General features: G+C 40.2%; 1 protein-coding gene across 3 annotated transcripts in view; it reads right to left on the reverse strand.

The window, feature by feature from the left end:
* The window catches only part of LOC111962164 (ceramide kinase), a 28,044-nt gene extending 13,278 nt beyond the window's left edge, over positions 1-14,766 (reverse strand). The window contains exon 1 of one of the 3 annotated variants that reach the window (XM_023985031.3): positions 14,448-14,766. In XM_023985031.3, coding sequence (XP_023840799.1) covers positions 14,448-14,598 — 151 coding nt within the window. In that variant the 5' untranslated portion in view covers positions 14,599-14,766. Of the gene's footprint in view, positions 1-13,320; positions 13,472-13,695; positions 13,791-14,447 lie in introns of those variants that run through there. The other 2 variants (XM_023985033.2, XM_023985032.2) reach the window with 2 other exon arrangements.
* Between the last annotated feature and the right edge of the window lie 11,501 nt (positions 14,767-26,267).

Genomic DNA, 26,267 nt, shown 5'->3' on the forward strand with positions numbered 1-26,267 from the left:
ATCTATTTACCACCACAAAACAAAGCTGGCACTAAGACCACTCTCAACCAACTCTAAGGTCATAAGTAAACAAGAAAATGCTCTCCCAGAAGTGGCGCTCCTAGTGGCCAAGGACTTTAATTTGTTTGCCTGCATATCACCATTTTTTTTACCAGCATGTCACATGTGCAACCAGAGGAAACCACCATTTGGCAAATCTGACCATAATTCTATCCTCCGGATTACTGCTTACAAGCAAAAACCTCTGTCAGGTTGGATGACAACGCAGAAGTGGCTTTGGTACAAGTCTCTGAATGTCCTTGAGTGGCCCAGCCAGAGACCTGAAAAAAGCTGTGTAGCGACACTCCCCATCCAACCTGACCGAGCTTGAGTGGATCTGCAGAGAAGAATGGGAGAAACTCCCCAAATACAGGTGTGCCAAGCTTGTAGTGTCATAGCCAAGAAGCCTCGAGGCTGTAATCACTGCCAAAGGTGCTTCAACAATGTACTGAGAAATGGGTCTAAATACTTATGTAAATGTGATTTTTWAAAATAACAAAAATAGCTAAATAATGATAAAAAAACAGTTTTTTTTAAGAATTTGCCTTTATGGGGTATTGTGTGTAGGTTGATGAAGGAAAAAACAATTTAATAAATTTTAGAATAAGGCTGTAACGTAGCAAAATTTGGTGAAAAGTAAAGGGATCTGAATACTTTCCGAAAGCACTGTACAGTGTACCAGCCAAATTGTATGGAGCTGCTCTGGAAAGTCACAGTTTTCCCATGCCATTTAAAAACACTAGCCAGATCATTCCTATGTGTACAACTGTACTTGTTTGGCTACCAACAACCACAGAAAGTGGTCGACCGATTAATTAGGGACGATTTCAAGTTTTCATAGCAATCAGTAATTTGCYTTTTTGGACGCAGATTATGGCCGAATACATTGCAATCCATGAGGAAACTGCGTGGCAGGCTGACCACCTGTTATGCAAGTGCAGCGTCAAAAGGACCTTGTGGCTGCAATGAGCCAAGGTAAGTTGCTAGCTAGCCTTAAACTTATCTTATAAAAAAAAACAATCAATCTTCACATAATCACTAGTTAACTACACGTGATTGATGATATTACTAGGTTAACTAGCCTGTCCTGCGTTGCATATAATCAATGCGGTGCCTGTTAATTTATCATCGAATCACATCCTACTTCAACTTCGCCAAACGGGTGATGAYTTAACAAAAGTGCATTCGCCAACAAMAAAAAAACACATTCGTTGCACAAATGTACCTAACCATAAACATCAATGCCTTTCTTAAAATCAATACACAGAAGTATATATTTTTAAACCTGCATATTTGGTTAAAATAAATGCATGTTAGCAGGCAATATTAACTAGGGAAATTGTGTCACTTCTCTTGCGTCTGTGCAAGCAGAGTCAGGGTATATGCAATAGTTTGGGCCACCTGGCTCGTTGCGAACTGTGTTTCTTCCTAACAAAGACCGTAATTAATTTACCAGAATAATACATCATTTTGACATAACATTGAAGGTTGTGCAATGTAACAGAAATATTTAGACTTAGGGTTGCCAACCGTTCAACAAAATACGGAATGGTTCCGTATTTCACTGAAAGAATAACGCTTTGTTTTCTAAATGATAGTTTCCGGATTTTACCACATTAATGACCAAAGGCTCGTATTTCTGTGTGTTTATTATAATTAAGTCTATGATTTGATATTTGATAGATCAGTCTGACTGAGCGGTGGTAGGCAGCAGCAGGCTCGTAAGCATTCATTAAAACAGCACTTTTTCTGCGTTTGCGAGCAGCTCTTAGCAATGCTTGATGCTCAGCGCTGTTTATGACTTCAAGCCTATCAACTTACAAGATTAGGCTGGCAATACTAAAGTGCCTATTAGAACATCCAATAGTCAAAGGTATATGAAATACAAATGGCATAGAGAGAAATAGTTGACGCGTGAAAATTCCTATAATAACTACACCCTAAAACTTCTTAACTGGGAATATTGAAGAACTGGGAACATTGAACCACCAGGTTTCATATGTTCTCATGTTCTGAGCAAGGAACTTAAACATTAGCATTTTTTTACATGGCACATATTGCACCTCCGCTTTCTTCTCCAACACTGTGTTTTTGCATTATTTAAACCAAACATGTTTCATTATTTATTTGAGATTAAATAGATTTTAGTTATGTATTATATTAAATATAGGCCTATCAGTTGTGCGTTGTTGTAATTGAGTATTCAGTATTGTTGATTGTCATTATTACAAATATATAATATTAAAAAATTATACAGTGGGGCAAAAAGTATTTAGTCAGCCGCAATTGTGCAAGTTTCTCCACTTAAAAGAAGAGAGAGGCCTGTAATTTTCTCATAGGTAAACTTCAATATGACAGACAAAATTGAGAAAAAAAAAGTAGGATTTTATTGAATTTATTTGCAAATTATGGTGAAAATAAGTATTTGGTCAATAACAAAAGTTTCTCAATACTTTGTTATATACCCTTTGTTGGCAATGACAGAGGTCAAACATTTTCTGTAAGTCTTCACAAGGTTTTCACACACTGTTGCTGGTATTTTGGCCCATTCCTCCATGCAGATCTCCTCTAGAGCAGTGGATGTTTTTGGGGCTGTTGCTGGCAACACGGACTTTCAACTCCCTCCAAAGAGTTTCTATGGGGTTAAGATCTGGAGACTGGCTAGGCCACTCCAGGACCTTGAAATGCTTCTTACGAAGCCACTCCATCGTTCCGGGCGGTGTGTTTGGGACATTGTCATGCTGAAAGACCCAGCTACGTTTCATCTTCCATGCCCTTGCTATGGAAGGAGGTTTCCACTCAAAATTCACATACATGGCCCATTCATTCTTTCTTTACACGGATCAGTCGTCCTGGTCCTTTGAGAAAAACAGCCCCAAAGCATGATGTTTCCACCCCCGTGCTTCACAGTAGGTATGGTGTTCTTTTGATGCAACTCAGTATTCTTTGTCCTCCAAACAGACGAGTTAGTTTTTACCAAAAGGTTTATTTGGTTTCATCTGACCATATGACATTCTCCCAATCTTCTTCTGGATCATCCAAATGCTCTCTAGCAAACTTCAGACGGGCCTGGACATGTACTGGCTTAAGCAGGGGGACACGTCTGGCACTGCAGGATTTGAGTCCCTGGCGGGCGTAGTGTGTTACTGATGGTAGGCTTTGTTACTTTGGTTCCAGCTCTCTGCAGGTCATTCACTAGGTCCCTGTGTGGTTCTGGGATTTTTGCTCACCGTTCTTGTGATCATTTTGACCCACGGGGTGAGATCTTGCGTGGAGCCCCAGATCGAGGGAGATTATCAGTGGTCTTGTATGTCTTCCATTTCCTAATAATTGCTCCCACAGTTGATTTCTTCAAACCAAGCTGCTTACCTATTGCAGATTCAGTCTTCCCAGCCTGATGCAGGTCTACACTTTTGTTCTGGTGTCCTTTGACAGCTCTTTGGTCTGGCCCATAGTGGAGTTTGGAGTGTGACTGTTTGAGGTTGTGGACAGGTGTCTTTTATACTGATAACAAGTTCAAACAGGTGCCATTAATACAGGTAACGAGTGGAGGACAGAGGAGCCTCTTAAAGAAGAAGCCTCTCACAGGTCTATGAGAGCCAGAAATCTTGCTTGTTTGTAGGTGACCAAATACTTATTTTCCACCATAATTTGCAAATAAATTCATTAAAAATCCTACAATGTGATTTTCTGGATTTTTCCCCCTCATTTCGTCTGTCATAGTTGAAGTTTACCTATGATGAAAATTACAGGCCTCTATCATCTTTTTAAGTGGGAGAACTTGCATAATTGGTGGCTGACTAAATACTTGTTTGCCCCACTGTAAAATATATATATTATATATATAAAGAAAATTGGCCGATTAAATCGGTATCAGCTTTTTTTGGTCCTCCAATAAATCGGTATCGGCGTTGAAAAATCATAATCCGTTGACCTTMAAACCCTTGGTAGGTCATATGCATGCCATGCAGGACTTCTCAGCTCTGACTTAGAGTGTTCACTTTTCATCATTATACTAATATGGATGGGCTCCCATTTTTACATTGGACTGTTTTTGAACATTTCAACATCTGATGGAAATATGTGCSAGGAACTACATTGTGAAAGTAACGTGCTAGGCCTTCCTCCATCTCTTGACAGAGAAAGTGATAGGAATGTTTGCTTTTGTTAGGGTTCCAATGTTAGAATGAGAATGTGGCGAGTAGGCCTACTAAAGGGTATGCKGTCTACTTCAGAATTAGGCTGCAGACAAGAGTGCAACTCAATATGTGATAACGATCGGATTAACTGCAAAGGTGATACTGTTCGTGCTACTGAGGGGTTATTCAAGGGCATTAATAAATGGTAAAGGATGCTGCTGGTCAATTCCACTTTAAAATGTATGCCAAACAAAAAACATTGATTTTCAAATATTTCTCCTTTGCATATTTGGGTATTATTCTACACACTGGCTATTATTTTCATCCGCTGCCAAACAAGACCACATTTGTTTGGTCAGGACCAAATCTGAACCAATCATAGAAGTATATGTTTCACATCAAAGTACAGCTCAGTAGAGTACATTACAGTAGAGTTTAGTACGGTGCAGTTAGGTCTGGCTAATATGGCCTAAAAATCATATCTCAATTTTTATCAAACCTATGGGCGATTCACGATATATCTCAATTTAAAAAAAATATTTTCTCTAAATAAGCGTTGTTGTACAATTAAAAGGTCAAATACACTGCAATACAAACAGTCAGCAAAAATCTAATGAATTTAGGGCTTGTGAAGTGATACCTAGGCTAAATTTAAGCCTTCCCCAACCATAAGACCGACTAATAATTTAATGATTTTATCAAAATAGTTTAGTCAGCTTTTTTTGTTGCAATAATCACTGATCTGGCTTTGAAGTCTATGAAAATTCCCTTTTTTGTTAAACATTTAACTAGAACCATGCATAATGCACATTCACAAATAATGACTGACTTCTTGTAGCAGGCGTTAGGCTATAGAAAAATAACACAGGTCTCATCAACAATCGCTCAACTCCAGTGCTTGTGATTAGCCAGCTAATCTTTATATTTCAAGTTTAGCCAACTTGGGATCTATTTGCAAGCTAACAAGGTTGAACAGATGAATTGTTATGAACACACCCTTCTGTCGGTCTCCAACTTTTTGAAAAGCATGTTAGCCTGTCCACTTTGTTCATAGGTTTGATGGATTCTATTCAAATGTAACATGTTTCAAGTTAAACTGTACAGTCGTGGCCAAAAGTTCTGAGAATGACACAAATATTAATTTTCACAAAGTCTGCTGCCTCAGTTTGTATGATGGCAATTTGCATATACTCCAGAATGTTATGAAGAGTGATCAGATTAATTGCAAAGTCCCTCTTCGCCATGCAAATGAACTGAATCCCCCCAAAACATTTCCACTGCATTTCAGCCCTGCCACAAAAGGACCAGCTCACATCATGTCAGTGATTCTCTCGTTAACACAGGTGTGAGTGTTGACGAGGACAAGGCTGGAGATCACTCTGTCATGCTGATTGAGTTTGAATAACAGATTGGAAGCGTCAAAAGGAGGGTGGTGCTTGGAATCATTGTTCTTCCTCTGTCATCCATAGTTACCTGCAAGAAAACACGTGCCATCATCATTGCTTTGCACAAAAAGGGCTTCACAGGCAAGGATATTGCTGCCAGTAAGATTGCACCTAAATCAACCATTTATCAGATCATCAAGAACTTCAAGGAGAGTGGTTCAATTGTTGTGAAGAAGGCTTCAGGGCGCCCAAGAAACTCCAGCAAGCGCCAGGACCGTCTCCTAAAGTTGATTCAGCTACGGGATCGGGGCACCACCAGTACAGAGCTTGCTCAGAAATGGCAGCAGGCAGGTGTGAGTGCACAGTGAGGCGAAGACTTTTGGAGGATGGCCTGGTGTCAAGAAGGGCAGCAAAGAAGCCACTTCTCTCCAGGAAAAACATCAGGGACAGACTGATATTCTGCAAAAGGTACAGGGATTGGACTGCTGAGGACTGCGGTAAAGTGATTTTCTTTGGTGAATCCCCTTTCCGATTGTTTGGGGCATCCGGAAAAAAGCTTGTCCGGAGAAGACATGGTGAGCGCTACCATCAGTCCTGTGTCTTGCCAACAGTAAAGCATCCTGAGACCATTCATGTGTGGGGTTGCTTCTCAGCCAAGGGTGTGGGCTCACTCACAATTTTGCCTAAGAACACAGCCATGAATAAAGAACGGTACCAACAGATCCTCAGAGAGCAACGTCTCCCAACCATCCAGGAACAGTTTGGTGATGAACAATGCCTTTTCCAGCATGATGGAGCACCTTGCCATAAGGCAAAAATGATAACTAAGTGGTTCGAGGAACAAAACATCGATATTTTGGGTCCATGGCCATTGAGAACTTGTGGTCAATCCTCAAGAGACAGGTGGACAAACAAAAACCCACAAATTCTGACAACCTCCAAGCATTGATTATGCAAGAATGGGCTGCCATCAGTCAGGATGTGGCCCAGAAGTTCATTGACAGCATGCCAGGGCGGATTGCAGAGGTCTTGAAAAAGAAGGGTCAACACTGCAAATATGGACTCTTTGCATCAACTTCATGTAAATGTCAATAAAAGCCTTAGACACTTATGAAATGCTTATAATTATACTTCAGTATTCCATAGTAACATCTGACAAAAATATCTAAAGACACTGAGGTAGCAGACCTTGTGAAAATTAATATTTGTGTCATTCTAAAAACTTTTGGCCACGACTGTACGTTGGGCCTACAGAAATAAATGCCTATAAAAACGTATTTTTCCAACAACAAAAAATTTGTTAAGGCAAGTTAGTTAAGAACAAATTCTTATTTACAATGACGGCATACCAAAAGGCTTCCTGCGGGGGGATGGGGGCTGGGATTAAAAATATAGGACAAACACACATCACGACAAGAGACAACACAACACTACATAAAGAGAGTCCTAAGACGGCAACATAGCATGGCAGTAACACATGACAACACAGCATGGTAGCAACACAACATGGCAGCAGCAGGTTTAGTTTGGCAGCTGGGGTGAAAGAGGAGCAATTACGACAGAGGAAACCATGTCTAGATTTAACCTTAGCCTGCAGCTTTGATATGTGCTGAGAGAAGGACAGTGTACCGTCTAGCAATACTTCCAAGTACTTGTATGAGGTGACTACCTCAAGCACTAAACCCTCAGAGGTAGTAATCACACCTGTGGGGAGACCTGTTTATCCACTTGTCCACCAGACAAGGAGGTGACTGAAAATCTTGTTGTGTTGTTTGATGCAAGAAACCACTTAACAAAATATTCCCATACCATTATTACAGAGAATCAGATAAATTATGCTTCCCTCTGCCTATTGGCTACTTACCTGATTCAAGCCTGTCTCAAAATACAACACTGACTCTTTAAGACACAAAAAAAGCTCTTACCTAGAAATGTACACGTTTTGTGCTCTTGTAGGAAGCAATCACTCCATTGCTGACCACAAAGTATCCATAACTGGGCTAATAACTCACTAACTAGCAAAGGATATGAGGAAAATGTGCTCATGTGGCTACATGCAGCTCTTGCTTTGATCTCAAAACAAGCGCATCTACTCACAACCACAGCTGTAAACACAATCCAGTTCAACGTAAATGGCACARATCCATATATGGCAAGTCTGTCTACAACAAAATCTCTTGCATAGTTCATTTTGTTTCGGTATGTTGCACTGAAGGTGGCTAATATTGCATTGATTCGATCACAATTCCCACAATAAAGGGAAACGTTGCWAGTGTTAACAGGCAAAACTCATTGAGTGAAGTTCAATCTCGTGCTTCTCTCAGTGGGCTGATATTTCTTCTGCACTGCAGTCCCGGGGGCACAGCTTAGAGGGAACATTGGTCTTGACTGATAAGGGCTGAGGAAATATAAGCGCCTTGTCTGCAAAATTAACAAAACAAGGCTATGCCATTGTACAAGCAAGCGTCACTGCTGAGGTTACCACCTTTTTGAAGATTGCGTTTCACGATAACATAACCAGCTGATACTACAGTTTTGATAACTTAATCTTAAATGGCACTTGTTTTTTTATTGACTGACTATACACCGAGTGTATAAAACATTAAGAACACCTGCTCCTTCCACGACATACACTGACCAGGTGAAAGTTATCATCCCTTATTGATGTCACTTGTTATATCCACTTCAAATCAGTGATGAAGGGGAGGAGAAACGTCAAAGAAGGGTTTTTAGGCCTTGAGACATTTTGACACCTTGAAGAGTCCATGCCCCGACGAACTGAGGCTGTTCTGAGAACAAAAGGGTGTGCAACTCAATATTAGCAAGGTGTTCTTAATGTTTTGTACACTCGGTGTATATGAGGCAATTTAGCAATTAGGATTTGTTATCTGTAATAGGTATGATAAATTAGGCATTTAATGCGCACTGTTGGCATATAGAGAAATGCMMCATTTTTAAAAATACCATTGGGCATCTTACCAGAATGCTAACAAAATTAGCTCAAGTAATAGCGAATTTCCATGAGGCTACTAGCTAAATATGCTAACGAGCGCAAACTAAAATAAACTAATTACAAATACAGGCAATCCAGCTAATAAAGTTATACATGTATAGGTATGGGGCTACCGAATGTCATTTTTGGGGAATTTTGAAATGTAAAAGCGAATGTGAACGAGAGACATTGAACAAAATAGAAATGTTGACGCATGCTTGTCTGCTCTGAAGCAGATTGAAAAATGCTAATTTTTGTCATTTCTGCTCGGCATCAGACAAAGTTTGTGCTTCAGTAGCACTTCTCCTTTTGGATGAGAATTCACAAATGGGCATTCCATCAGCAGACAGCTCTCTTGACTGATGTGTTGCTCTTTTTCTACCTTTTTCTCGGTGTAGCCAGCCAGCCTACTTTTTTACGGTAAAGTTCAAGATTAACTAGCTGGCTACATTCTTTCTATGATAAGCATTACAAATATGATGGCCATGCATAATTTTTTTGCAAAAAAGACCTTGCAAGGTAATTTACTGTGCCTGCCAGCCAAATAGCATTGCATTTGTCATCTGATGAAAATGAAGCTATTTTCTGTGAAGGAAAACTATATTTGCACGTTCCTGATCACTCTATTGAAGCAAACAACACACAGCTGGACTCACCTGCTCCCGCTTTCACCTGTTGTGCTATTTACAAAAAAAAACTGGTCCGGGTTGGACCAAATCTGAACCAATCATGGACATCTATGTTTTGGCCAAAACAAGGCTGGTCCAGACCAGAAAAAAATCTAGACTAGGTCTAGACTAGGGCTGTTAGGGTGACAGCATTACCGACACATTGGCGGTCAAGAGTCATGATGGCAGTCAAATTTCACGTGACCGTTTAGTCACGGTAAATAGGCTTCTCCAAGCTCTGACTCTGCTGATAGTCATTACTAGCCTACCAAACTTGCTAACTGCCTGGTACTCAGCACTCTATTTGTCCCTCTGACATCAATGCAAATGTAATCGAAAATCTAATTAAGCACTTCATAAGAGCCCATGAGCTCATGTTGTGCACAATTTCTATAGGCTATGTAATTGTGTGAGAACCAGAGTGATGGCCTTTATTAAAAAGAGGATCCCATCAGCTTTCTATAGGCTAAGCCTACTATAATTCTTTCTCTACTTTTCTAAAATTAAGCACATACCTTATCTTTACAATAGGATTATATAGCCTACCTGGCTGGCATGAAAATGAACCACTGGAAAAGCGTCCTCCATTCGCTATTTAAGTGCATTGATGGCATGTATTCTTTTCGCTGCCCCTGTTTCGAGACAGGTGCATGATAATGGTCCATTATAAATCAAAACAAATTTCACACATATACTATTTAGTATATGTAAATACAATATTAAATCATGAATAGTGCGAAGAATTTGTTCTTAACTGACTTGCCTAGTTAAAGAAAGGTTAAATAAATCAAATAAAAATGGGTGACAAGATTAGCCTATCACTTGTGAATGCATTTCGCTATACCCGCAATAACATCTGCATGTGACCAATAAAATTTTGTTTTGATGATATATGATCACTTGTGAATGATGCCCAGCTCAAGGCAAGAAACAGAGCATGCTTTTTTGGGCTACTTTTTCAAATTATAGTCGCACACCTCATGTAGCCTGGCCCATAAGTTTTGATAAAGTTTATATCACAACTAAAGTGGCCAAATAACTTCTTAAAATGAAGCACATTGATCCACTTTACAATTGGTGTAGAGCCCAACTGATATACATACGCAGCGCATGAGTTTCAAGTTTGGGGAAGATGATTTACCATAAAAATGCACCTTTATAATTAAAGCATTACATACATAAATCGCATTTGTGGTCACTTTTGGGAATGGTGTTTTCATACTAATGGCATTATCAAGTGCTCGTCAAATTGTGAATGAGAAACTGATGAAGTCGGTACAGCCTGCGCAAAACATCTAAACATATACAGTGGGAAGAACAAGTATTTGATACACTGCCGATTTTGCAGGTTTTCCTACTTACAAAGCATGTAGAGGCTGTCAATTTATCATAGGTACACTTCAACTGTGAGAGACGGAATCTAAAACAAAATCCAGAAAATCACATTGTATGATTTTTAAGTAATCATTTGCATTTATATTGCATGACTAAGTATTTGATACATCAGAAAAGCAGAACTTAATATTGTGTACAGAACCTTGTTTGCAATTACAGAGATCATACGTTTCTGTAGTTCTTGACCAGGTTTGCACACACGCACAGGGATTGGCCCACTCCTCCATACAGACCTTTCCAGATCCTTCAGGGTTCGGGGCTGTCGCTGGGCAATACGGACTTTCAGCTCCCCCAAATATTGTCTATTGGTTCAGGTTCTGGAGACTGGCTAGCCACTCCAGGACTTGAGATGCTTCTTACGGAGCCACTCCTTAGTTGCCCTGGCTGTGTGTTTTGGGTCGTTGTCATGCTGGAAAACCCAGCCACGACCCATCTTCAATGCTCTTACTGAGAAGGAGGTTGTTGGCCAAGATCTCGCGATACATGGCCCCTTCCATCCTCCCCCAATACGGTGCAGTCATCCTGTCCCTTTGCAGAAAAAGCATCCCCAAACAATGATGTTCCACCTCCATGCTTCACGGTTGGGATGGTGTTCTTGGGGTTGTACTCATCCTCTTCTTCCTCAAACACGGCGAGTGGAGTTTAGACCAAAAAGCTCTATTTGTCTATCAGACCACAACCTTCTCCCATTCCTCCTCTGGATCATCCAGATGGTCATTGGGAAACTTCAGATGGGCCTGACATGCGCTGGGCTTAAGCAGGGGGGGCGCTCCAGGATTTTAATCCATAACGGCGTAGTGTGTTACTAATGGTTTTCTTTGAGACTGTGGTCCCAGCTCTCTTACGTCATTGACCAGGTCCTGCCGTGTAGTTCTGGGCTAACCCTCACCTTCCTCATGATCATTGATGCCCACGAGGTGAGATCTTGCATGGAGCCCCAAGACTGAGGGTGATTGACCGTCATCTTGAACTTCTTCCATTTTCTAATAATTGCGCCAACAGTTGTTGCCTTCTCACCAAGCTGCTTGCCTATTGTCCTGTAGCCCATCCCAGCCTTGTGCAGCTACAATTTTATCCCTGATGTCCTTACAACAGCTCTCTGGTCTTGCCCTTGTGGAGAGGTTGGAGTCTGTTTGAGTGTGTGGACAGTGTCTTTTATACAGGTAACGAGTTCAAACAGGTGCAGTTAATACAGGTAATGAGTGGAGAACAGGGGGGCTTCTTAAAGAAAAACTAACAGGTCTGTGAGAGCCGGAATTCTTACTGGTTGGTAGGTGATCAAATACTTATTTCATGCAATAAAATGCAAATGAATTACTTAAAAATCATACAATGTGATTTTCTGGATTTTTGTTTTAGATTCCGTCTCTCACAGTTGAAGTGTACCTATGATAAAAAATTACAGACCTCTACATGCTTTGTAAGTAGGAAAACCTGCAAAATCGGCAGTGTATCAAATACTTGTTCTCCCCACTGTAGCCCAACATTTGTATCACAACTAAAGTTAAATAAACAACTAAATTAAGCATATATGAGTACCTGTTTCTTTGTTAACYGCTCAACTCCCTCAAATYGTTTAAAGAAAATATMATTTCTATTTTATTCAGCCATGTTCAATTGTATTCTTCATACTATAAAATAATAAAAAAATAATGCCACAGAATACTAAGCAAATCTTGTCTTCTAAATGAACTAGTGTAGGCCACAGTCATATGGCATAGCCAGATCAGGGCCTAACATAAGAACAACTCAGAGTATACTATTCTGTTCTTCTGAAATAGACTACATTTTCTTCATATCATGTTTCTTTAGACCTGTCTAAAATAAATAATGGATTTATTGTGATGGTGTAGGCTAAATTACATGGATATATTAGACTTTTTAAAATGTTGATGTTCCAAAGGTCTGCGTGGACGCCAGGAGATGCTAGWTGTGTTTACATTAATAAACGTGAGACCGGCAGTTATTTGCTTGATAATCACTGGCTGACAAAATGTAATGACCGCCACAGCCCTAGTCAGGACCGCACCAAAAAAAAAAGTTTGTGGGTGTTGAAATCAAGGCCAGGGCGAAATGACCAATTTCAACAACTTTTCAATGTCCATGGACATCCGGTGGATAAGGATGCTGTTTACAGTAAATGGAAAGAGGGGGCTCATGGGTAGGTGTCATTTAGAGCCAGGAGAGGTGACATTAACTGGAGAAAGAGACATTAGAGAGGCAGAGAGAGAGGAAGGTGTTGTCCAGACTTTTTACACTTGCTTGACCAGACGACAGAAAGAGAAAACAGTTGAGGTGAACATAACAGTACCTAATTTTGATTTTTAATCAGTTAATAATTCATAAACAAATTAGAAATCAGTAAAAACACCAACTACGTGATAGGTCTACCTTTACTTGTTACGTCTGTGCCCTTATTTTAAGTGTTTCTAAAATCCCCTATGACAAAAAAGATTGTGGAAAACACATTCTTATTTTCAATGACGGCCTAGGACCAGTTAACTTCCTTGCTCAGGGGYAGACTGCAACCTTTCATTTTACTAGTCCAACGCTCTAACCACTAGGCTACCTGCCGGCTAATACATAAATAACATCCTCGAATTATGATTCTTTGTGCGTTTATATGCAGTGTCTTTAGACTAACAACAACACAGTAGCCTAAAACACGAAGGCTAATTTGCAAGGGCTATGGTGGTTATTACCGTGTGAGGTGATGAAAAATGTCAGCCAGCTCATAAAGAAGAACTCCGAGGCCAAATTGTGTGCCATCCAATTGACCCGACATAGCGAGGCTATCCAAGCCATRGCCGCAGCCGCACTCCGCGGACCAGCTGTCAAACAACAAACAGCTCAGAATCGGCTTGCTTTCATTTAAAATGAAGCTCTGGGCAATGGATAGAGGACTAAACTCCACTCCATGGTGAAGGAAGTTTATGATGAACTTCACTAACGCCGTGGAGTCGCTTTGAGGATTCTAGCTCCGATTACATCTATTCGCTCATTCTCAATTCTTCCAAAAATGTCAATTATGAAACACACACCGTGTACATATATGTTTGTCCTCTGTAGTTGCGTACCTTTGGTTACTGAAATCCATATTTTTTCAATAAACGTCAATCAAATACAACCACTGACTGTTTGCTCATTGCTGTTGMTCCAAGATGGCAACTAAGCACAAATGCGCATGTGCCCATTGTATATCAACAAGGAAACAGTAGGTGGTGGTATTTGATTAATGTTTATTACATAGGTACAATGTGGGGATTTCATAATTGAAATGTTTTGAAGTATTGACGTTGTGCGAATCGATGTAGTCGGAAGCTAGATTCCACAAAGCCTGGTCTCGGCTCCATGCTGTTGAAGTTCTTCAGAAACTTCCTTCACCATGGAGTGGAGTTTAGTCCACTAGTCGATGGATCGTCTTGCTGTTATAATACTCAAGCATATATAGAAGAAAAATAAACGACTACATGAAACTGTTAATGTCCTAATGTTAGTTGTCGGTGTCGGATAGGCTATGGGGCAATTAACTACATCGACCTTATACTTCTAGGGCAAATGTAGGCTATATCATTCCATGTCATTCGTTGACAATAACAAATGTTAAGAGCATGCAACGACTAATTTATATTGCCTATATAATAACATTCAGAGGATTATGTGCATGCCCACGTCATGTGTTTACGCGAATGTGGATAGCGGATATACCCAACAAAGAAAAGAGGCTAAATCACCAGTCCCCTGACCTCTTAACGTCCTTCATCGTGCACCGCGGAATATTTTAATAACATCTTTGCACTTCATAACCAGTTTATCTTTTGACACTTACCGACTTTAAATGGGTGATGTATGCCCCCAGAAACGCGTTTTTTCTTGGTCGGAATCTCTTTCCATGTCAGAAGCACACCGTTTAACGACACTTCGAATAAGCTGTKTTTCAGTAGGAGTTGGGATGCCAACAACCTCGGTTGTTTTTCCATGTCTTCCCCAAGAAGCCACAGAACTGGATGACTATTCACAAATTTATCGGGTTGTCGAGGCACCTTTGTCTACAGAAGGAAACAATGTTGCTGTTTTCGACAACAGCAGTGCCACAATTGGATAGCGGATTCTTCATTCACCATAGGGGACGACCTAAACATTACGCATAGCGTCACGACGTATTCTAATTTTGGTGCTGGAGAGAAACGTTGAAATGACGGACAGCTTTCCCTGCGAGCAAATATTACGTGGTGGAAAAAGTACACACATGTCATACTTGAGTAAAGATACCYTAATAGAAAATGAATCAAGTTAATGTGAACGTCACCCAGTAAAATAATACTTGAGTACATTTTTTTAACTATTTGATTTTAAGATACTTAAGTATCAAAGGTTAATGTAATTGCTAAAATATACTTTTGTATCAAAAGTATATYTATAAATAATTTCAAATTCCTCAATAGTAGTTTCCTGCAGTCAAATGACCWAATCGTCCTCTAGTTGCTTCATTGGTGGAATGTTATTAGTATTTTTCATAACTTCATAATTAATAAACATTATTTCAAAYCTGCCGAAAATCCTGTGTGTCTATGTCAAACGGTTTTGCTATATTTCAGTCTTCTGCGATGTATAGAAAGTGTAATATTGGGATTCTGACTCAAAMTTCAATACATTTTAACTCTATATCTGACATGGTACAAGGTCTTATTTTGTAAGCCCATAACCATGTGTGTGAGGTGTATACGTTGGTTTCAAAGTAGATTTGTGACCCTGATTTAGCACACTCCAGTCGAAAGGTTGTTAAGCAAACCAGACGACAATATAACAGCATTTGTGTTTAGTGAGTCCACCAGATCAGAGGCAGTAGGATGATCAGGGATGGTCTCTTGATAYGTGCGTGAATTGGACAATGTTCCTGTCCTGCTAAGCATTCAAAATGTAATGAATATCCTGGAAACATGATGGCGCCGGAGGAGATGGCTGCCGTTTTATGGGCTCCTAACCAATTGTGCTATTGTGTGTGTTTTTTCGCATTATTTGTAACTTATTTTGTACATAATGTTTCTGCATCCGTCTCTTATTACCGAAAAGAGCTTCTGTATAGCAGGACATCAATTAATCACCTCGTACTGAACAAATATTTTTTTCTTTAACTTCTTATGGCTGCAGGGCAGTATTGAGTAGCTTGGATGAAAAGGTGCCCAGAGGTGCACAGAGTAAACTGCCTGCTCCTCAGTCCCAGTTGCTAATATATGCATATTATTATTAGTATTGGATAGAAAACACTCTGAAGTTTCTAAAACTGTTTGAATGATGTCTGTGAGTACAACAGAACTCATATGGCWGGCAAAAACCTGAGAAAAACATCCCGGAAGTGTCAACAGAATCCCAGAAGTGTCAACAAAAATCTCTCTATTTTTGCTGCAGCCAGGCATAGGACTCAGAACCCTCAGAAAGACCAGGCAGCAAGGGTCAAAGGTGAAAAGGACCTGGACATTGATATAGCTTTAAATATCAGCTATCTGGTCTTTCTGAGGGTTCTGAGTCCTATGCCTGGCTGCAGCAAAAATAGAGAGATCTGACAAGAGAAACAGGAGTGTTATTAAATGGACTTTCAAGCGATAGTAACACAAAGCAATAAAAGACTGGAACATGGTTTCAAACATGCTCATCACTCATAATTGTATCCAAACAGTTGGATAATGTGTACAACCACAGTTGTACACAGCCCATCTGTAAATAGCCCATCCAATCTACCTACCTCATCCCCATATTGTTTTTATTAACTTTYTTGCTTTTTTGCACACCAGTATTTTTATTTCCACATCATCATATGCACATCTATCACTCCAGTGTTAATTTGCTAAATTGTAATTACTTCGCTACTATGGCCTTACCTCCTCACGTCATTTGCACACACTGTATATAGACTTTYTTTTCTATTGTGTTATTGACTGTACGCTTGTTTATTCCATGTGTAACTCTGTGTTGTTGTTTGTGTCGCACTGCTTTGCTTTATCTTGACCAGGTCGCAGTTGTAAATGAAAACTTGTTCTCAACTGGCCTACCAGGTTAAATAAAGGTGAAATAAAAAAAWWAAAAAAATAGACTGGTCAGAAAGTGACAGTGAAATTGAGGAAGTAATTGAAMGTGACACTGGGTGCATAAGTGAAGAAATAAAGGAAGTTAGTGAGTGTTGCAACCGATGACACACAATTTTTACACGCTTCAGCACTCAGCGGTCCCGKTCTGTGAGCTTGTGTTGTTGCTCCTAGACGTTTCCACAATAACAGCACTTACAGTTGACCGGGGCAGCTCTAGCAGGGCAGACATTTGTTGCACTGACTTGTTGAAAAGGTGGCATCCTTTGACAGTTTCTCTATGGAGATTGCATGGCTGTGTGCTCAATTTTATACACCTGTCAGCAACATGTTTCAGCGTCGGTAGTCCTACTCTGTCTGGGGTAGAAAGGTAGGTAGGCCGAAATTCTGAAAGTACCATGGTCAGATTCCTAATGACGTCTCAGGTTTAATTATTTGCAAGCACAGACAGTTTTGTTGCAAACAAGACACACGGATTTGGCACTGGAGAAATATGATAAGATGAACACATAGGCCTATCTCTGTCCATTCTTAGCATGTTATTTCAGTAATGTGGTATTAATAAAGATTCTGCTAATATGTAAAAGGATGTAGAATTGCATGAAATATTTATTAAAGGCGATTTTTTCTCAAACCTGCAAATATGATGATAGATTCATGCAATGCTTTTACTATAAAGGATATATATTCCCCCCAACTATTGTCCACGGTGGTCTGTGAACCCACAACCTTCTGGTCCGTAGCCAGAAGGTTGAAGTGTAACGCTTACAGGACTGAGAACAGTTTCTAAAACTGCATATCTAACGCTCTGGTCTGTCCAAGAAGTGAGGGTAAATGGTAAACGTTCTCTGCTATCCACTTTATGATTTCATTATTMTTTTGGGAATAGGGGAGGGTCCCTTGTTTTGTTTTTTTCAAGCGTTCATGGAGAGTTTAGGTTAAATATATTTTGCTGATGGAAGGGCCATACATTTTCATTTCAAAGAGGTCCGATTTTTTCCATGTAACCCTTATTATAAATAACGTTCACTCCCTTACTGAAACTCCAAAAGTCATCCGATCATTATAAAACATTTGAAGCAATAGCCAACCCGCGTGTGGACAACTATTGCAGCCCCGTTTCGCGCTTCTTTGAGACAAGCGTGRGTACTTGTCTTGATAAATCAATCAATATCCGATTTTTCTTTTCACTGAATCTCCGTTTGGTTAGGTTACAATTAGGGTTTGGAAATGTTCGCTAAGTTGAAGTGAGTACTTCTCATTTATTAGCACTGATCAGAACATTTTGCCAGCATGTTATGTAGCTTAATAAGTGGATTGTTATACTCGTCACTCGCAGTCGCTTAGTAGCCTAGGCCTACTCCTGACCAAAAGCCTGTGACTTGTCTTAATCAATCAACGTGATTTAGTTTAACTGAATCTCTGTCTGTGTATTTGGTTAATTGATCTCTGGCTGGATAAGTGGAAGTGGTAGCTCATCTATTCGTTTGCTCATCTATCACTGATCACAAACATTTAGCATGCAACAATGTAGCCTAAATCAAGTGTACGTCTATTATTTTGCTCGATCGCGTAAAGGCAACTCTAAAAGCCCGCGGAGGTTCTGAAATATGAACACGAGACTCACATGCTTTTGAAAATATAGATTGCTATTTCTATTGGTATCATGATAAAGATACTCTTAATGTACGACCCTACCACTGCTCCCTTACAAAGCGGATTGAGGGTAGGAAAGCGAAAGCAACTCCAGGAAGAGTTGTGGTGTTCTTGGGGACCTTCAATGCTGCATACATGTTTTGGTACCCTTCCCCAGATCTGTGCCTCGACACAATCCTGTCTCGGAGCTCTACGGTTAATTCCTTCGACCTCATGGCTTGGTTTTTGCTCTGACATGCACTGTGAACTGTGGGACCTTATATAGACAGGTGTGTGCCTTTCCAAATCATTTCCGATCAACCACTGGTGGACTCGAATCAAGTTGTAGAAACATCTCAAGGATGAAACAGGATGCACCTGATATTAATTTTGAGTCTCATTGCAAAGGGTCTGAGTACTTGTGTAAATACGTTTTTTTTTTCACCCGAAAAAATGTAAAAACTGTTTTCYCTTTGTYATTATGGGGTATTGTGTGTAGATTGCTGAGGATTTTTTTTATTAAACCCATTTTAGAATAAGGCTGTAGCGTAACAAAATGTGGAAAAAGTCAAGGGGTCTGAATACTTTCCGAGTGAAACATAATAAAAAAATCCCCATCAAAATCTTTCAGTTACAGCTGAAGATATCATTTGTTTTTGCATTGATTGAGTCTCAATCCACCACATCTGCCAATGTCGGCCTTCCGCATCTGCGGTGGAAGGTGGCCGAGCTACAGCGCTGTTTGTCAGAAATCCCGAAAATCGGTCTTCTCATGAAAACTTCTGTTGCGTCCGAACGATTTCTCAATTTTGCTCTAATTTTGATGGTGTATATTCAATGGATTTATTAAAATAGATTCCCTCCCACATCTGCACACCACTACAATGTCACCAGCACGCCAGCATGTGCACGGGAGGTGTAAAAGGTGTATGCAAGCAAGAATGTGGTCAAAATTGGCCTGTTTGTAAGGGAGTCGTATAAACATTACCCTGGCTTGACGTTTTGATAACTGTGTAAATCTCTCTAGAACAAGGTGACTTTTATCAATATATTCGCCTGTATTTACCCCCCMAAAATGAAATGCTAATTAGTTGCTATTGTGACTACCATAAAGAACTACAAATGCCATGATCATCTGGACGAGACTGCCGAATTGAGGCAAAGCTAAGAATCTCTGGATTACYTTTGGCAACATTTATTTTAATTAACAATTCTGTGAACTGCCTTGTGCAAGTTTTAAATGGACACAATACCTGTTAGCAAAGGTGTCAGCTAGAGATGACGTGCAGGAGCTTGCAGGGATTTGTAGTCTTGAATGATGTCTACTCTGATGCAAATTTGCTTTTTCGAATCTGAGAGTAAATAGAGCTGAATATATTGTTAATTTTCACCTTGTCCGAGAGAGGTTTACATGGATATCAAAGCGTCACGCCAGTCTAAACCTATACGAAAGACAGCCCTTATTTTAAAAGTTCCTAAAATTCCCTATGGGAAAAATGAATGGTGTAAAAACGATTGCAACCAGTTTGACCGCTAGGTTTTATGGGTATTATAACACCTCCRCTGTGGGGTTTTATAGTAGTGAGGCAACAATGGATAGTGACAATGAGTTCATACATTATGTAAAGTCGAATGGAAAAACTGGAATGTGGACATTGAGGAAGAGAAAGCTCCTACACAACTCCAAAGTGATGGGAATGCAGCTGAGAGAGATGAAATAAACCAAGAGAAGAAAAAGAAAGAGGGAGTTGAAAAGAAAAAGGTATTTCAGGAGAACCAGCCAGCAAAATGCAAAGGTAAAACATGTGGACGAAAGAGAGAGACTTTAAAAAGAAATCCCACTATAGAGGATAAAGAGAAGAATAACTCTATTCTTGAAGTTCAGAATGTGAAGTGAGCATGAATACCGTCAGTATGTTTATCTATCTCTCCTATCTATCTCCYTCTGCAGATGTATCAATCTTTTCGGCTGGTGTTCAGGTCAAAGAGACTCAGCACACCCAGCAGTGCAAAGGTAAGAAAGAGGAGAGGTGCAGCATTATGAATTACTGTTTGTTATTGTCACATACTGTAAGACCTCACTTATTCATTTTTCCTTTTCATGACAGATTCCTCAATCTTTGCGTAGTCTGGGGTGATGAGTCAGATTGGCTCAGGAGGACCAGCCAGCAAAGTGCAAAGGTAAAAAAGAGAGAGGATAGACGGAGAATAAAGTGTGATGTGTAAGGTTAGCTTCAACACCTTCACTTATACTGTCTGTTTCCCACCTCCCTCTCTTCCAGATTTCTCCATCTGCTCAGCTRGTGCTGAGGTCAAACAGACCCAGTTCAAAGKTCATCTTTGTTTACAGTTGTTTTGTGCAATGAAACGTTTAACTCTATGGTAGTCACAGATTGATATTTTGGATTGCAGCCTATTAAATGAATAGGATGGTCTGTTGGACTATTGATACTCAAACTGTCCTGAACTTGTCTGGAAAAGTCTATTGTGTTTCGCTAATTTGAAAGCAAATTCAGTTTGAAAGCATACTCAATACTGTACATATTTTAGTGTTGAGGGTACTATAATCAAACACACTCCTTTTGATATTAATGCCAGTAATTTTATTTTTTCTTGTCAGATTTCAGTTGCTGCAGCTGAGTCAAAGACTCTGAACCCTCAGGAGGATGAGCCAGCAAAGCGCAACTGTGAAAAAAAMCAGAATGGTAGCATATTGATACAATGATGAGTGCTGCGCTAGTTTGAAAGCATGTTCAAGGCATTCCTCTTGTTTCTGTTTTTCTGTGTGTATTAATGTCCCTTCACTCTCTTCTCTTGTCAGATTTCTCTGTTTTTGCTGCAGCTAGAGGAAAGACTCAAGACACTTAGACAGACCAGGCAGCAAAGGTCAAAAGGACCTGGACATTGACATGGGCTGGTCAGAGAGTGACTATGATATGGACGATGAGTTCATACGTGCAAAAGTATGGCAAAAGTGGAAAGAGGAGAATTGGGAGAAAAGACAAAACAAAGATTACAGTTACAGCATTACCGAATACAGATAAGCTTGATGGAGAGAGCTTAAGAAAATAGAGTGAAAAGATAGATCAGCCAGCAAAGGTCAAAGGTGAAAACGTCCTGGCAAGTGGGGGGATGAATCAAGAGAAGACAGAGAAAGAAGTCATTCAGAGATCTTCTTAGGACCAGCCAGATATGTGCAAAGGTAAGGAGGGTCGGAGTTACAGTACATGCTATGATATGTAGAGCTGTCTGAGTGATGGCGTGGCCAAGGTGATGGCGTGGCCTAGGTGCCCCCCCCCCCAGCAGGCCAAAGTGAGTAATAAAAGAGAGATTGTCCAAAAGAAAGATGGGAATGACAAAGTTGCAGAGTTTAAGACAGATGCAGAGCTCATTATGGAAACACACAGTGCATTCGGAAAGTATTCAGACCCCTTGACTTTATCCACATTTTGTTAAGTTACAGCCCGGTCTAGTCAGCCTAGATTAGGCCTACATTTTTAYGTTTTTATTAGCCTACTATTAGGCCTATTATAGTTCCCGCGCATCAAACACCTCCCATTTCCACCAAACAAACAATATGACCATTTGCTTGGAATACAGTTGATCAATATTTTAGAAGTTGTGCTCACAGTTTGAAATTTACATGAAGATACACCATCCCACAGYCAAGTTSAAAATGGATAAATACCAACCGTTGCGGGAAAATTGGCACATGCAACGTTTAGTCTTTTTTTGTGCACACAGCAACTTAGATAAATTAGGCCCCTTGTCTTTTCAGGGGCAGTCTGCCACATTTTATGTTCAAAAGGGCTAGGGTGACACTGAGTAGGATATCTATATTTAAAGGAATGACAAACCAATGTGCCACCTACATATTGTTTATCTTCTTTTTGCACAAAGAGACTACCTCCCACATCACGGATATAGGGCCACATTTGAACAAATAAACCAATATTGTGTGCAATGTGCTGTAGACAAACAGTTTRTCCTCTGAATACATGACCTACCTTGTTGTCATGTGTTCTGTCTAACTTCCCTTCTTACCATGCATAAGCATGTCTAAACATGTCGATAAAGGAAGAGAAAGACGTACAAGCCAGGTTGATACTGTATGTGGGAAGATCTCATTGAATAAAGGCTGTGTGTTTACTTGCGTGTGTGTGAGCGTGTGCGTGGGTGTGCGCGTGTGCGTGCATGTGCATGTGTGAGCTTGTGGCACCGGAAGGCAGCTTCCTGCAGTGCAATGTAAGAGCAGGGGGTTGATGAGCTTAAATCATGCTTCTATTCAATCACTCAACCACTGTAGTGCATTGACCACCAGCCCTATGCTAAAGTTGGTGTGCTGAATTGATAACTCAAGTGAATAAGTAAGAGGGGCTGTTCACTTGTTCCATTACTTACTTTGTTTGGTTTCTACTTAAATGACCCTGTCACGACTTCCACCGAAGTTGTTCCCTTTCCTTGTTCGGGAGGTGTTCGGAGGTCGACGTCACCGGCTTTCTAGTCGCCACCGATCCATGTTTCATTTTTCCTTTTGTTTTGTCTGTTTACACACCTGGWTCCCATCTCATAATTATGTTCCTTATTTAACCCTCTGGTTTCCCTTTCTGTTTTGTGCGTGATTGTCTTTCGTGTATTCCGGTGTGTTGTATTTTGAGTCCTGTTTTGTCCTTGTTTGGAATGGGATTTTGTTATGTTTTGGATTTGAGTAAATCAGTGATTGTTACTCTTACCTGTGTCCTGCGCCTGACTCCTTCGCTATCTYTTAGATAGACTCTGACAGACCCTGATGTATGGGGATAGATCACATTGACCAGTCACTCCACAATTGCACAGCATTTCCAACCAATTTAATATATATTTGTCATCTAACACATTACTCTTTCTCAACATGTATGATATTTACAGTAAACAACCACATTCAGCATCTGCATGAAAAACTCCAAATAATACAACAACAATTCCCTTTTTTTGGTCTTATACACTTCATTCGGAAAGTATTCAGATCCCTCAACTTTTTCCACATTTTRTTGTGTTACAGCCTTATTCTAAAATACTGTATATTAAATACCCAATAATGACAAAGCAAAATCAGGTTTTCAGAATTGTTTTAAAATGTATTTTAAAAAMCCCCRGAAATGACAAATTTACATTAGTATTCAGACCCCTTACTCAATACTTTGTTGAAGCACCTTTGGCAGCAATTACAGCCTTGAGTCTTCTTGGGTATGACGCTTCAAGCTTTGCACACTCTCCCATTYTTCTCTGCAGATCCTCTCCAGCTCTGTCAGGTTAGATGGGGATCGTCACTGCACAGCTGTTTTCAGGTCTCTCCAGAGATGCTCGATTAGGTTCAAGTCTGGGCTCTGGCTGGGCCACTCAAGGACATTCAGAGACGTGTCCCGAAACCACTCCTGCATTGTTTTGGCTGTGTGCTTAGAGTCATTGTCCTGTTGGAAGGTGAACCTTCGCCCCAGTCTGAAGTCCTGAGCACTCTGGAGCAGGTTTTCATCAAGGATCTCTCTGTACTCTCTGTAATCCGTTCATCTTTATCTCGATCCTGACTAGTCTCCCAATCCCTGCCGCTGAAAAACTTCCCCCACAACATGATGCTGCCACCACCATGCTTCACCATATGGATGGTGCAGGTTTCCACCAGATGTGATGCTTGGCATTCAGGCCAAGGAGTTCAAKCCTGGTTTTATCAGACCATAGAATCTTGTTTCTCATGGTCTGAGAGTCCTTTGGGTGCCTTTTGGCAAACTCCAAGYGGGCTGTCATGTGCCTTTTACTGAGGAGTGGCTTCGGTCTGGCCACTCTACCATAAAGGCCTAAATGGTGGAGTGCTGCAGAGATTGTTGTACTTCTGAAAGGTTCTCCCATTTCCACAGAGGAACTCTAGAGCTCTGTCAGAGGGACCACAAGGTTCTTGGGCACCTCTTGACCAAGGCCCTTCTCCTCCGATTGCTCAGTTTGGCCGGGGGGCCAGCTCTAGGAAGAGTCTTGGTGGTTCCAATCTTCTTCCATTTAAGAATGATGGAGGCCACTGTGTTCTTGGGGTCCTTCAATACTGCATAAATGTTTTGGTACGGCAAAGTGACATGGACAAAAATACAAAACAGTGCCTATAGAAARTCGACACCCCCTTGAACTTTTTTCACATTTTGAAGTGTCAGTGCCTCAGAGTTTCATGCATTTAAATAACGATTTTCTCCCACTTATCTACATACCATTCTCCACACTTTAAAAATACCAAACAGTTTGGARGGAGGGCATGGTCTTGGTGGTGCCATAGACCTTCCATTTCTTACTAATCATCTTGACTGTGCACCAAGGGATATTTTGAAATCTCATTTGGTGCTCATGGTTGAGGGGGGTGTAGAATGTTCATAGGGGGAGCAGCWAGGGGGAACCACTGCCCACTGCCGCTATCATCCAGATGACGAGGTCAGTAGAGTTGCATCAAAGCTGGGACCGAGAGACTGAAAAACAGCTTCTATCTCAAGGCCATCAGACTGCTAAACAGCCATCACTAGCACATCAGAGGCAACTGCCTATAGACATAGATTAGGAATCACTGGCCACTTTTAGAAATAGATCACTAGCCACTWTAATAATGTTTCCGTATCTAGCATTACTCATCTCATATGTGTAAACTGCACTCCACACTATTCTATGATATCTTAGTCACTTTTAAATTGTGTTTACATATTGCATCACCCATCTCATATATACATACCATATTGTATTCTATACTACACCACTGACTGTTAAACTGCCATCTCCAGCACATCAGAGGCTGCTGCCTATGGACATAGATTAGGAATCACTGGTCACTTTTAGGAAATTACACACTAGCCACTTTAATATTGTCTCCGAATCTTGCATTACTCATCTCATATGTGTAAACTGTACTCTATACTATTCTACGGTATCTTAGTCGCTTTAATTGTGTGTAAATATTGCATCACCCATCYYATATGTATATACTGTATTCTGTACTATGCCATTGAATCTTAGTCCAATGCCGCTCTGACATATAGGTATATATTCTTAATCCATTCCTTACTTAGATTTACATGTATTTTGGGTATATGTTGTGAMACTGTTAGATATTACTTGTTAGATACTATTGTACTGTCGGAGCTAGAAGCACAAGCATTTTGCTACAACCGCAATAACATCTGCTAAACACATGACCAATACATTTGATTTTATTTGAAAAGACAACACGATATACAGAAGATAAGGCACTGATAGTTATGCACACATGTCCAAAGTTATTATTTGTAAGAAAAACAACAATGAAGGCAATGCGGGCACCAGCCAGAAAATGTGCCAGGGGGAAAAAGTTTGTGCAAGGCCTATTTTGACTATAGATGCACAAATGTATGCATACTTGATTTGAGGAAACACTGGGGAAGTGCTTGGGCTCTCCTCAAAGAGAGGAGTTTGTCCAGTTCAGTAAAGTCTCAAACATAAATTGTCCACAACATTGAAATGGTCTACTTCTTACGTGAATTAATGAGGAGGCAGAACACACCAGAGATAAAATGGAGCATAGTTTTGTTTGATTAAATACATTTTTATATTCAAATGTAGGAACTGGGCACAGAAATGCCCTTATCCAGATGGTGTGACAAAGRCATTTCCTAACAGACCTGCTAACTTTCTTTGTTGTTACTTTCTACGGTTGGAACCAACATGCAGTACTTCCAGCAGGAGAGAGGCAAGAACCATTTGTCCACCAGCCCAGGAAAAAGTTCCCAGTCCTATGTTATGTTCAATGTAATTGCATTGCTGGACATTTCTAACTAAATATATGTGTATTGTTGAATTTTTTTTACAAATAAAAGGAAATGTATGGCTTTAACATGTCTTTGACTTTATAATAAGTACAGCTTCATATGACAAGGCATTTATGTATGTGT

The sequence above is a fragment of the Salvelinus sp. IW2-2015 genome, linkage group LG4q.1:29 (genome assembly GCF_002910315.2).
Source record: "Salvelinus sp. IW2-2015 linkage group LG4q.1:29, ASM291031v2, whole genome shotgun sequence".
Classification (NCBI taxonomy): domain Eukaryota; kingdom Metazoa; phylum Chordata; class Actinopteri; order Salmoniformes; family Salmonidae; genus Salvelinus; species Salvelinus sp. IW2-2015.